We start from the raw sequence: 13,754 nt of genomic DNA, 5'->3' as shown, positions 1-13,754 counted from the left end.
TCCTTTCTGTCGGGTAACATCCAGTTCTCGTCATGGGGTAGCGGAGCTGCCTGTCGGTGAATGTTTCCCGTCTTAGGAAACTGCTGAACTCTCCCCATCAGCGTGTGAGAGCCGAGTTACTCTACATTCTGGCCGCACTTGGCGTGGTGGGGCTTTGTGATTTGAGCAGCTCTGCGGGCTTGTGTAGCTCCTCCTTGTAGCTTAGTTTGCATTTCCCTTCCTTCCACTGCTCATGTGCCAGCCATGTGTCCTCTGCTGAAGTGTCTTCACGTCTTCTGGATTGTTTCTCCTCTTTTATTGTTGCAAGAGTTCTTTGTATATGTTCTGGGTACAGGTCCTTTCTCAGATTTATGCCTCCAAATAGATTCTACTCCTCTGGGGTTTGCCTTTTAGTTTCTGTAAAAATGACCTCTCTGGGCTGATTCTGACCCCCCAGTGGAGGCAGTTGCTCCTGAGCATGTGTTTGGTACCCTGTATGTTTTGAGGTTCTCCTAGTCTGCTTTATGGGACACAGACGACTCCTGGCCCTGGGCTGGCTTGGGGAATGGTTTCTCCTGTTCCTTTCACCTGTTCTGGATCTGGATCATTTTCTCACATGTGTGTGCGCCTCGGTGCCAGCTGAAACCTCGAGGTGTGGGTCCCTGGGACTCTGTCCTGTGGCCACCCTGCGCTCTGTCCCCGTCTCATCCACTTCCCGGGCTCCCCTTCCCAGGCTGCTGCCTGCAAGCGCTAGAGGGGGGGCTGGGAGAACCGCTCACCTTTCCTCGCCCCTCCTCTGCCTGGTGCTGAGCGCCTCCGAACGGCCGAACGGCCGCCGCATGTAGGCTTTGTGGCTTCGTGGGAATGTCAGGCCGTCAGGTAAATCTGATCCCTGTTGCTCCGTCTTGGCTGAAAGCAAGTTATTTCTGTTGTATTTTTGCCCGAGGGAAAAAAAACTTTATGCTCAAGTCCTTTTAGTTCTACATTTGTGCTGTCTAACTGACGCTTTCCCAGATGTCACGTTGGAGCCAATGTTTCAATCAGATGTAGAAGAAGACTTAAAAAACACTTTTTTTCCTGGTAATTTTCTTCCCAGAGCACTTCCTGTCTCTGGTACTTCACATTTATTCATGTTCTTACGTGAGTATGGGAATTGTCGGAGTTGTCTAAGGCTCGATTTGTATTTCTGGATCATGTTTAAAAACATTACTTTGCGAAGGGCAGCTGGGTGGCTCAGTTGGTTGAAGTGTATGCCATGGCTCAGGTCGTGATCTCGTGGTCCCTGGGTTCAAGCCCCGTATCAGACTCCATGCTGACAGCTCATGGCCTAGAGCCTGCTTCAGGTTCTGTGTCTTCCTCTCTTTCTGCTTCTCCTCTACTCATGCTCTGTCTCTCTCTCAAAAACAAAACAACCATAAAAAAAAAAACCCAACACACTTTGCATAACATTGGTTAAGTGTGAAACATGAAGAATTTAGGAAGATCTAAAGTACATTTAAGAGGGAAAACATGGTTCAGCTTTTTGTGTGAATTTAAGGACCTTTTTGAGGTGTTTTATCTACAATGAAAACATACATAGCAATCAACCCTCATGTAACAACATAATTTTAGACTACAAATTAAATTTTGTTTTTTATTGAAGATTTAATAAAATCTCCTCACCAACTTGTGTAAGTAAAAGGAGGCTGTTGATTTGGAGAACTACATTCTTATCTCGCTAGGTAGCGTTACATAATCCACTTGTCTTTTTTTTATTTTTTAAATGAGAGGGCTTGACCACATCTCAACCCTAAACATTAGGATTCCGACTGTATGTTTCTATATATGTTAATACAGAATATTAACTTGTTTTCTTATATTTGTATCAATAGTTTACATTTTCTAGGTTCTTTTTTCTTTTTTAAAGCAAAAATGTGCCTCTTTTAAAGTGGTTTTGTTATGTTTTGGAAAATGTGACATTTTTGATAAATGCATTTTTATCAAAAGAAGAGAACAGAGTTAATAGTATCCTATTTCACGTCTTTCTACTCTTGTTGTTTGGGAGACTGTTCTCCTAAGAATTACAAAGAATAGCTGTTACAAGTCAGGGATACACGTTAATTTGACAAATGTGACTAATAGAAATCTGTGTTGAGGGGGCACCTACGTGGCTCAGTCCATTAACTGCCTGACTTTTTGATTTGGGCTCAGGTCATGGTCTCACTGTCGTGAGTTTGGTCTCTGCACTGACAGTGTGGATCCTGCTTGGAATTCTCTGTCTCCCTTGCTCTGTCCCTCCCCTACTCATCATTTGCTTTCTGTCTTTCTCTCAAAATAAATAAACATTAAAAAGAAAAGTGTTGGTTGATGGATCAGAATACAGAAAATACAGAAAGATTCAAGAAAAATAGGTAAGTTCAAAGCAAATTCTAAAACATCTGAATTATTAATTTGTTATTGAGTATGTAAATATTAAATGTTAATTTAATTAATCTGCTCAGACAATTGAACTACAGACCTTGTTAGGGTAAGATTATTAGGCTTCCCTGAAGCCCACGTAGTGCAGAGGTACAGCCAGGTATGGGCCAGAAGTGGTGGCTGTTCCTCAGGATGTGACACACAGGCGGCATAGGGAGCCTCCGCCCCCAAAGCTGTACTCCTGGTTTTGTGGGTCCATTTGTTCCTCTGAGATGAGGTCCCAGTCCAGTCCTGAGTCAGATGCTCAGTGGTTGTGTGTCCCCGAAAGTTGACGGCTACAGGTGCAGTAGGTATCGAATCCTTGCGGCGCCACCTCTAACAGTATTTATGTCTTTCTGCCAAAAGACTGCGTTCTTTTGTTACAGATAAAAACTTGGTACCTCCTGTCAGGATACCCGGAAGCTCCCAGCCTTGTTTCTGGGATGCTGATGACAGAGAAGGCCACATGGGACCCTAGAGAGAGCAGGAGATAGTGTCTTTAGCTGGCCTTCAGCAGTCTAATGAAAAAATCATATGCAGTGGTCTTAACTTGGGAACTCAGTAACTGAGAAGTAGTTTTTCCCCCCACATTCTTTCCCCTTTTATCCTCCCACACCTTTATATTCTGTTCTTCCTTGTGTTCTGGCCCCCATGCCAACACCCATGCACACTCCCTTACCTCGTTCAGACACACACACGTCCTACCCATTTTCTGTTGCCAGTATTTCAGGCTTAATCGTAGACCAGCTTTGCTTCAAAGAAGCTTGGGAACGAAACCCACAAAAGTTCTTATGCCACCTTAGGACTCGGGTGTGTTCAAGGAGAAGCTAGGGATTTGGGTCTTTCAGTGTCACCCAGGCCTAACTGGACTAGATCAGCTCCTAGCAGATGGCCCAGAGCACTCCCGAGATGTATTTTCTGTTAGGAGACAGAGCAAAGAGCGGTGTGTTCCTAAAATAGAATCAGCTTACTCCAGAGAAATGGCTGATTTACAGAACCTGGCACATACTTTAACAGCCTCTGATAAAAATTGGACCATAAATAAATACTCTTATGTATTTGCTTTGTCATCTTTAGAGTTAGAAAAACATACAGAAAACCCTTTGTGTGTATGTACCCACAAACTCTATGGCTCTTTAGTTTCCACTAATTGAAGATATCCAAGTCCCCACTTGTAGTGTGTGGGTGTAATTGAGGATAGAAATACAATATGTTTTCCATTTAGCATTAAATGCTACTTAACTTTGTCAAAGAAAACTGAAATGTGAGTAAGTTTTAAAAGGGGGGCAAACACGTATACACAGGAGCAGCTGTTTACAGGGGAATTATATTCGCTCCTTGGAGGGAGAATGTACTCTTTTTGGTCACCTGTATTCTCATGGTAGTAGTTTGTTCCTTTGTTTTTAATTAATGAACTTTATTTATTTTTTTTTAGAGCAGTGTTAGGTTCACAGTAAAACTGGGCAGAAAGTACAGAGTTCCCATGAATCTCCTCCTCTGCCCCAACACACGCCACACCACAGTGTGAATCACACTTCACTGTAAACGATTACCCTACACTGACACATCATCGTCCCCAAAGTCCGTGGCTTACATTAGGGCTCACTCTTGGCGTTCTGCACCCTCTGGGTTTGGACAGCTGTCCACCAACATCTGTCCACCATTGTAACATCCTGCACAGTCGTCCTGCCTTCCCAACCCTCTGTGCTCTGCCCGTTCGTCCGTCCCTTCCCCCAACCCCTGGCCACTGCTTCGTAGTTTTGCCTTTTCCAGAATGTCATATATTTGGAATCCTACAATATTTAGCCTTTTCAGAATAGTTTCTTTTACTTAGTAATACGCATTTAAAGTGTCCTCTGTGTCTTTTGATGGCTTGATACGGCATTTCTTCTTAGCACTGAGTAGTAGTTCTTTACCTGGATGTATCCCAGGTTAGTTCCCCTTCACCTACTAACAGGCATCCGAGTTCCTTCCAAGTCTGACAGATGAACGAAGCTGCTGTAAACATCCATGTTCAGGTTTTTGTGTGGACATAACTCTGTAGTTTGTAAGGAGCACAATTGCTGGGTTTTATGCTAAGCATATGTTTAGTTTTATAAGAAAACCTCCAAACTGACTTGCCCCATGGCTCTATCGTTCTGCTTTCCCAGCAGCAGTGAGTGAGAGTTTCTGTTGTCAGCACTTGGTATTGTCAGTGTTGGGGATTTTCACCATTCTGGTAGGTGTGCAGTGGTGTCTCATTGTTTTAATTCACAATTCCCTAATGGTGTATAACGTTGAGCACCTTTCGTATGCTTAGTTGCCATCCGTTTATCTTCTTAGCTGAGGTTTTCTATTCAGGCCTTTTGATCATTTTTAAATTTAGCGTTGGTTTTTTTATTGTTGAGTCTTAATGAGGTTTTTTTGTATATTTTAAGTAACAGTCCTTTATCAAATACGTCTTTGTAAATAATTTCTCACAGTCTGTGACTTGTCTTTTTACACTCTTGACATTGTCTTTAGTAAATTCTTATTTTAATGAAGTCTAGGTTATTAATTTTATCTTTCATGGGTCATGCCTTTGGTTTTGCCTCTAAAAAGTCCTTGCAATACAAAGATCATCCAAGTTTTTCTCCTATGTTATCTTCTAGGAGTTTTATAGTATTGAGCTTTACATTTCGGTCTGTAATCCTTTTGAGTTAATTTTTGTGAAGGGTACAAGGTCTGTGTCTAGGTGCATTTTTTTCATATCCAGTGTTCTAGCACCATTTGTTGAAAAGATTGTCTTTGCTCTATTGTATTACCTTTGCTCTGTGTGATCTTTTCTTTTGTCAAGAATCAGCTGACTCTATTTATAGGGGTCTATTTCTGGGCTTTTTTTCCCCTTTCTGTTGGTCTGTTTGTCTTTACTTTCACCAGGACCATACTACATTGATTACTGTAAAGTTACAGTGGTTCTTGAAATCAAGTAGTGTCAAAAAAAAAAAAAAAAAGAAATCAAGTAGTGTCAATCTGACAACTTTGTTCTTCTCCTTCAGTATTGTCTTAGCTCATCTGGGTCTTTTGCTTCTCCATGTAAACTTTATTATTTTTTTAATGTTTTTTTTATTTTTGAGAGCAAGAGAGTCAAAGCTCAGTGAGGGAGAGGCATAGCAAGAGGGGGAGACACAGAATCTGAAGCAGGCTTTGTGGAAGCCTGTTGTCAGATCTTTCAGGCTTTCAATAGGAGCCAAAAATCTGTGGATTTTTATGAATCTGAGATCATCCGATCTTTAAACACTAACAAATAATGCAAAAATTTAAACTACTTATGCAGGTGAAACAAATATAACTGTGGTCTAAATGATCTGCTTTGTCACTTTGGGCCTAAGGGGATGCTTCTTGGAAGTAAATACAGATTTTAAATATTTTAGGTGACCAAATTAAAATATACCAAATAAGAAAAGAGAGTAGCCCCCCACCCCGCCTCACTCCCTCTTCTTAAAAGGGCTTATTCCCTTTTAAAGAATATAAATCTCAAAATAGTGGATGATTGTGAAATAGGACGTTGCAGTTCCTATGTATTTTTTGAGTATTATTTCTAGTACTGTATATACTTTTATTTTTTGTAGGGATGTTTTTCTGCCCCTTATTCTTCTGTTGCTCATTTTAATGTGCATTTAGTTTCTCTGAATACTGAGAAGGTGGCTCACGTCAGGTTGCTTCTCTAACCTCCTGGAGCCTCCTTCTCTGGTCCTACATGTGTGTGCTGTTCAGAGATATTGCAACTTGCATTCTGAGATCTCCTGGCTCTGGTTTGCTGCCCCAACCTTGATCTGAACCTGCACTTTTCTTGGTTTTTGCTGTCCCTGTCTGGTTCCATCGTGATTCCCTCCCAGCAACTTCTAGTGTATGTGGCCTCTGTGCTGGCCAACACTTGGAGTGCTTGGAGTGGCTGTTTGGAGAGTTCCCAGGGGCTAGATTTCTCCAGCCCTGGGAGAGGCCTGTGCTGGTTCTCCCTGCACCCACCAGATGTGACCTCTCTCTGCACCCACCACGTGTGAACTCTCTGCATCCTTCAGGTCCTAGCTCCCTACACCCACCAGGTGCGAGCTCTTGCAACCTGTTTTTCTACTTGGACACTGATTGTAATATTCAGGTCTGAGGCTGTTGGTGAGTCACTGAGAGAACTTTTCCATATAGTTATTTGTAAATGTTTCCCTTTGGTTTGGTTGGGGTCTGATTTCATGGGGAATCGTGAAGGGCCAAAACTTGCCCAAACGCTGCTGTCCACTGGGAAACCCAGGTATAATAGTGTGTAATCTGGTGTGGGGCTGGCAGGCTAATCGATTACATGGCTCAGCATGTTTGAATAGATTTACAGATTTTGTTTAACAAAGTCATGTTCTTTCTACTAACCTGGGAGAAAGACTAAGCAGTCATTAGCTGCTGCTTATTAAAAAGAAGAAAAGAAAAGCCTTTACCCAAAAAAAGGCATAGAAGGCATAGAAAACTTGCAGTGAAAAGAGGTGACTTAGCTTATGGTGTGGAAAGCTGTCGATGGCTGGCACTGCGCAGATTCCACGCCAGCCACAAACATGGCAGAGCACTGGGACAGGTTGTGTCTCCGCCCTTTGTGGTTCTCTTCCCCAGGTAGTGCCCAGGGCGGGTCTTCTAAAACATCGGAGGATTATGTGAATTACCATTCACTGTTTAGGCAGGTTTTAACCACGAATTTACTGAGTAGTGCTTGTCCCCGTTTCCTAGATACAGATACAGTAGCACCCGAGGTGCATTCAGAAGACCTCCACGGAGTGATTCTTGTTTACTAGGGCAGCATGCTCCCTTTCGTTCACAAAAAGGCCATACAGTGTTGAAATCCATATCTGCTCCGAGTTCCTTAATCTACTAGTAAAGACCTTCTTTTCTCTTTGAACATAAAGAATCGCAAGTGTGTGCAGTGTTTTAGTGGATTTGTAACACTCCAGCGATCCTGAATTTGGAACTGAACTCTGAGTATAAAGCCTTCAGTTCTCAGCCACACAGAACTTTAGCTGTATTGTTGACGTCTGTGTATAAAGATCTAAAAAGGTGAGAGAGTCACACGACGCTTCTCACTAGTGTAGGTACCACCTTCCTTGACATGAATGCATGTACACATTTTTTTCTCCATTTGTCTTTTAAGGTCTCAGCCAGTTTCCTCCCCAGTCATCCTGCAGTTTGGTCATGCAGAGACCCTTCTTCCGCTGCTCTCCCTCATGGGCTACTTCAAAGATAAGGAGCCCCTGACAGCTTACAATTACAAGGAACAAATGCATCGGAAGTTCCGAAGTGGCCACATCGTGCCCTACGCCTCAAACCTCATATTTGTGCTTTACCACTGTAAAAACGCTACGACTCCTAAAGAGGCCTTCCGAGTGCAGCTGCTGTTGAATGAAAAGGTGTTGCCGTTGGCCCACTCCCAGGAGACTGCTTCCCTCTATGAGGATCTGAAGGACCACTACAGGGACCTCCTCCAGAGCTGTCGTACCAGCGACGAGTGTGAGTTACCAAAGGTGAACAACACATCCGATGAGCTGTGAGTCACCGGACAAGATTTTCCATCAGTCGGGTGGTCCCAGGCTCGGAGCAGCCGGGCCGGCCACAGTCCCAGGGAGCTTTCCCAGTACTTTCACAGCAAGATGTCGAGTCTCCTTTTGAATCTGGACGGGCATGTGTAAGCCGCGGCTCCTCACCGGGGCAGCTCTCTCAAAGTGGGGGAGCGTCTGCTGGAGGAAATAGCTGATGCTGTAGCTGTTGACGGAAATTAGAATAGCTCTCACATTAACATAGAACAGGATTTCAGAGTGATCCTGGGCAGTGCTGGGGTCACAGCGTCGGCCCCGTGGGTGATCTGTAACTTGACGGCACGGAGCCGAGGAGCCTCACAGCTGCGCCGCCCTTGGCTTTCCCGCTGGTGGCACGGCTCTGCTACCTACCGTCTGTCTGCGGCGGAAGTCTCTCGGAGCCCCGGGAGCATCACTCCAGAAGACAGTTAGCCTCCCTAGTTAAGGATTTGAAATAATATTAAGAAACAGAGTGTGATTTTCAATAGACACCTTCACCCAAGGAAGACAGAGTATAATAAAATAGACATTTTATAAAGTATTTGAACACTTTTTCAATAATTCCCCTTGACCTAGTGAGTCTTACGAGGCCATTTTCTCATCACTGTTTGCTGCTCTGCATTTATAACAGTGGAGGGACAAAGGGGACCATTAGCTGCAAGACGGAAAGAATCAAAGTTTCTTAATAGGTGGCTTCGCAGTTTTTTTTCATTCTGTCACTTTGCTGCTTTTTATATTTTGCTACTATGTGAAATGTATCTTTTGGGTATTTATTGCTTTTCTATTCTCTCCCTCCCCCCACCCCCAATAAAGACTTCATCCTGGCTGGCTTGGTTTCATGGATCTGAACGCATTTCTCAAAGATACTTCTGGTTTTGTCAGATGCTGTGAAAGTGTTTGCTATAATAATAAATAGAATTCTTGTGACTTTAATGTGAGGTCTTTTCTGCTGCTGTGTTGATAATACAGGCAGTAATTGATGGTAAAAAGTTGGGGTTTGACTAAATCAGGCTGTATAAGGCAATTTTTTTCTAATAGAAATCTCAAGTAAATTTCCACTTCTTTAAGAGAAATGGAAATTAATTTTCTTAAAATTCTAGATTAGAAATGTCACAACTGTATACTGAAATTATAAAAGAAGATGCATAGACCATCTGTTGATGATTGATCCTCAAATGAATTATGTTTATGAAATAGATGATTAGCTGGTAAATACTGCTGATTGTCCTGCAAAGGGCTGGTGTTTTCTTCTTTTTTTGTAAATAGGCAGAGAAGAGAATGATACAACCAGCATTCATGTCCATCATCCTGTTTTTAGATCCAAATGAGAACAGGTCTTTTTTGTGTCCTGTGCCTCGAGGTAGCCAACATAGAATTCAGTATGCCCACCACTCCACTGCTGCTTGACTCATGGAAATTTGCAGGGTTGTTGTGGGGACTCAGACGTCCTGTGAAAGGACATACTGTACATCTCATGCTTGAATGAGGGATTTACTCTGCTGTTTTTTCCCTTGAAGACTTTTCTCGATCCTGATTATTTGTCACAAATTAATAGTGTCAGTTCATCAACACTTGAGTACTTTATATGTACGCACACTAGACTCAGTCTATAGGCATATAAAATAGAATGGACCTAGTTCTTCCAAGGGGGCTCTCTAATAAGCCCTTAAAATACATTTTCTTGGTGTCTGACACATTGACTAAATAATTTTTGACTCCCAAACTTTCTCATGAAAGGTTTATGGAGTCATTTAATTTTATTGTTAAAAGAACCATATAGTCATCTTAACAGTCAGTATTTCAGGCTGGAGAGGAAGTATGGTCCAGTTTAGCTAGTGCTACAGAGATTGTGTTATCCTGGTGCTATTATTTCTATTTAGGATATGCCTGAAAATGAAGAATTTTATGGTAAAAACCAATGGTCTTCTGCAGGATGGGACATAAAAAGTTGAACGTCAAAAAATGATCTTTGGCTAACAAGTTTATTCGTAACAGGTGACCATGTTACTCAACTAAGCCAAAATTTACTGACTGCTGGTTCTGACATTTTGTTCAATTCATAAACAGCCTATGGACATGAGCCATTTTTCTGTCTAATCTACAACTTGATGTATGCGTACATTGTACTTACTGTTTTTTATAGTCATGTTATCATTTTGAGGTTTCTGCTCTCCAACCCATAATCATTCACTTGATACTATTTTTGTATATAATTTTGATCATATCATAAGTTTAATACTGAAAGCAAAACTGAAGTTGTATAGAAAAAAGAGCTGTTTTTTTCCCCAAGCACAATCAACTTTCATATCTTCCCTTTGTCGCTTTCCTTTTATAACCTGCAGAACTGATGCATGCCCTTAAATATCTGGGAGTCACACTACAACCAAACCAGATGATATAAGTGTAAATTTTCAGAATATATTTCTCTAAGGTGCGTATTTCATGTGGTTCATTAACGATCCTTGGAATTCAGGCTGTCTTCTGCCAAATGGAGGCTGAAAATAAATATTTGCGCTACCATACAATTTGCCTATATCTCACTGTCCTGAACTTCCTTCCCAGATTACTGCATTCCCTCATAACCATTCTTTCTCACTCCCTTAGCATTTCGTCCACTCACCCAGCAGCACAGGCGACTCCTAAGCAGCTTCACATACTGTTAAGCTATTTTTTTATTGTGTGTGTGTGCGTGCGCACACATGTGCCCGCGCCACATGTGTAATAGTACTTTTGAGAAAATTCCACAGCAAAAAAAAAAGTCATGTTCTTCTATTTAAAAGATTTGTAGTTTGAGCATCTTACCTAGCAACCTGGGAGGAGGTTAACTTTCAGAACTGTAGCCATTTGGGGCACCTGGTGGCTCACTTGGTAGAGTATGTGACTCTTGGTCTTGGAGTTGTGACTTTGAACCCCAGCTGGGTAAAGAGTTTACCCAGAAACTATATTCATGTAGAAAGAAAGCTATTTTATCATTACTGAAGTAATACATCATAAGATAGAGGGATTCTTTATTTTACTTTAAAACTAGTCTTAATTCAACACCTTCCGTCTATTCCCAGATTTTAAATCATTGTTTAGACTCAAGAAGTTCATGTTCACACTTTTGTTTGATGTACTGGGAGAACAAATATTTGTTCATTAAAACGATAGCCTTCCAAATTCAATAATACTCCTAGTATGAGGAAATTCCATTAGAATATTGTACGTGATTTCTGAAATAGCTAACATGGAGGATTAAGCTGGGATGGAAATCGATGGACTCTCCCTGTCGTTTTCTTTAGAGTTCATGCTGCCGACCTTGTTTCTAATTGTCTTTTGACCAAACATTAACAATATAGGTGCTTTTGGAGACTTTTTTAACAAATACTGTTTTTTTAAAAAATCTAGTTTTGATACAAATTCCACAGATGGTGATGTTGGTCTTTGGATGGCTCCAGATGAGAAAGCTCTCTCTAATTGGTAAGAAACCTTCTTCTGTGGAGATGGAATGAACACCAGCTCTCTTCTGGCCATAGTCGCTTCTCCCCTGACCACCAATTAGTGCCATTTCCCTTGCCTTCCCAAGATGGTGGGGACAGGAGACTGTTTTTCCTTCTGTCTGCAGTGTTGCTCCATGACATTCTGTCACTCTTTGCATTACAGGGGTCATGAGGAGGGCCTGGTTTTCTGATGTGACTAGTTTTAGGTAGTTACAGTTTTGTAGTCTCCTTCCCCTACCTGAGTTCTGTCCGTGGTGGAAAAAAACAACTGGCTTTCGGAGGTTTTCTTGCCATTTCTCTACTAAAGATGACAGAAACAGAGTGTGAGGACAGATTGAGACGGTTGGGGCAGATAGACGGAATGAGATAGAAGCGATGCCCTGCCTTTTCCTCGCTGAGCAACAACCAGTGCATGAAACTCCCAGATACCGACTGGGAGTCAGACGCCGCAGGGCTTCCGCATGAGCCTGGTTGCAAGTCTTCAGGGCTAAGACAGAAATGGACTGGAGCAGCCAGCCCTGTGCAGCTTTTTCAAACAGATAGTGCTGATATTTACCTCGTCACCTGCTGGAGGTAGGAGGGTAAGTAATCTTGCTTTTCGAATCTGGCTGTTAGCAGCCTCGCTCTTGAAAAAATAAAAGCCTACCTGGAAGACTTTCTTCCAAGCCATATGAGCTTCAAAGAACTGTTTTCTTTGACAGTCTAAAAGCTCTGGTTCCTAAGTATTTTATAAGCACCACTATAGATCAGCGTATTTGTTAGTATTCGCCAAGTCTTGTCTTAAGAGAAAAATCATTTCCTGGTACAAAGCCATAATGTAAAGAGATGTTTGATCATTCTCAATGTACCTGGTGTTAACTGGGTTCCTTGTAAAATTGTGTGTAAACTACTAGTTACCATTGGGTAAAGGATATACCTATACCTACCATGTACTTTAAAAGGTATGTTACTGTTACTGCACTTAATCTGTTATGGACTGTGAAGTCTATAGTGTGAAACCCATTTTGCAGATACAGAAATGAGGTTGAGCATGAAAGTGCCTGTTTTTTCAGTTGGTTGTTTTGTGATAACACTTGAAGCTCTATTCAAATGTGTTCATTCTGTCAGTGGTAAGAATGGAATTTCAACCAAGTTCATCTGAGGCACTTTGGTATGCGGACTGTTTGAGTAATGCACTCTGATTGTACCCCATGTAAATCTCTTGATTCTGCTCACCAGTGCAATGAAAATGCTGCCTCTCTTTGTCCTTCCCCGGAGCCCTTGGCTCTAACTGCTGAGGCCAAGGGAGACAAAATGTCATCAGAGCCTTTCAGATGACCTTTCCCAAGACAGATAGGTTCCTCCTGTCACCCCAGGCTCAGCTGACTGTGCCACACACCTGGTGTAGAAGGCTTTTTGGGTTCACCAGGAGGGCGGGTTAATTGTTACATCACAGATCATCCCTTAAAATTGTATTTGTAGTATTTCATTTTTTTTTTAATGCTTGTTTATTTTCGAGAGAGGCAGTGTGAGCAGGGCAGGGGCAGAGGGAGAGGGAAACACAGAATCCAAAGCAGGCTTCAGGCCAAACCCACGAACCAGAAGATCATGAGCTGAGATGAAATCGGACGCATAACTGACAGAGCCACCAGGTGCTCTGTGTATTTATAGTATTTCAAAGCAAAGCACCAGTCAGACCCTGTTGGAGATTCTAGGTCATTTCAGGTCCAAAATAAGGGGAATGGTCATCACATTGTGCACAGATTTTCCCTTCCGTTGCTTCATTCAGGAAAGCAGCCACGTGCATGGGGGTACAGCCTGACTCCCATGACTTCTCCGAGTCCATAAAGCCGGGTTCTGTGAGCACACAGCAGGGGCAGTGGACACAGGCTTCACTACATATCTGTGATGTGGGGGTGCAAAAGGCAGGAGTTTACTGCACGTTGCATATGATGCCCTATCCATGCTCTCTGCCCCACTCCATCATATAAATGTGCCCCTTGGGTTCTCGTTGCAGTAACAACATGGGTTAGAGCAAATACCACATGACTACTGGATGGTTTTATGTCAGAATCCTGTTCCGTACATGCATTGCTAGAAAATAGTTCCCTGTCTGGGACCTTAACACAAAAGTTGATCTTTCCATGATAACGTTACCACTTAAAAAAGTGTAGCCTGCAGACCAGCAGCGCTGACCTCACCTGGGAGCTTGTGCAGTGATATGTGGAATTTTCCTGTAATCTGCTAATTCTTGTTCCTTCTGCACCTTGGCTGGTGTGGCAAGCAGGGGATGCGGGGTGGGGGGTTGATCAGAAGG

The 13,754-nt window shown here is 42.4% G+C and overlaps 1 protein-coding gene across 2 annotated transcripts in view; it reads left to right on the top strand.

Moving 5' to 3' along the window:
* Positions 1-10,501, top strand: part of MINPP1 (multiple inositol-polyphosphate phosphatase 1) — a 39,208-nt gene extending 28,707 nt beyond the window's left edge. The window contains exon 5 of one of the 2 annotated variants that reach the window (XM_029931704.1): positions 7,559-10,501. In XM_029931704.1, the coding sequence (XP_029787564.1) occupies positions 7,559-7,955 (397 nt within the window). In that variant the 3' untranslated portion in view covers positions 7,956-10,501. The remainder of the gene's footprint in view (positions 1-7,558) is intronic. The other variant, XM_029931706.1, reaches the window with a different exon arrangement.
* Positions 10,502-13,754: the final 3,253 nt, after the last annotated feature.

The sequence above is a fragment of the Suricata suricatta genome, chromosome 2, assembly GCF_006229205.1.
Source record: "Suricata suricatta isolate VVHF042 chromosome 2, meerkat_22Aug2017_6uvM2_HiC, whole genome shotgun sequence".
NCBI lineage: Eukaryota > Metazoa > Chordata > Mammalia > Carnivora > Herpestidae > Suricata > Suricata suricatta.
This window is presented reverse-complemented; position numbering and strand designations above follow the sequence as displayed.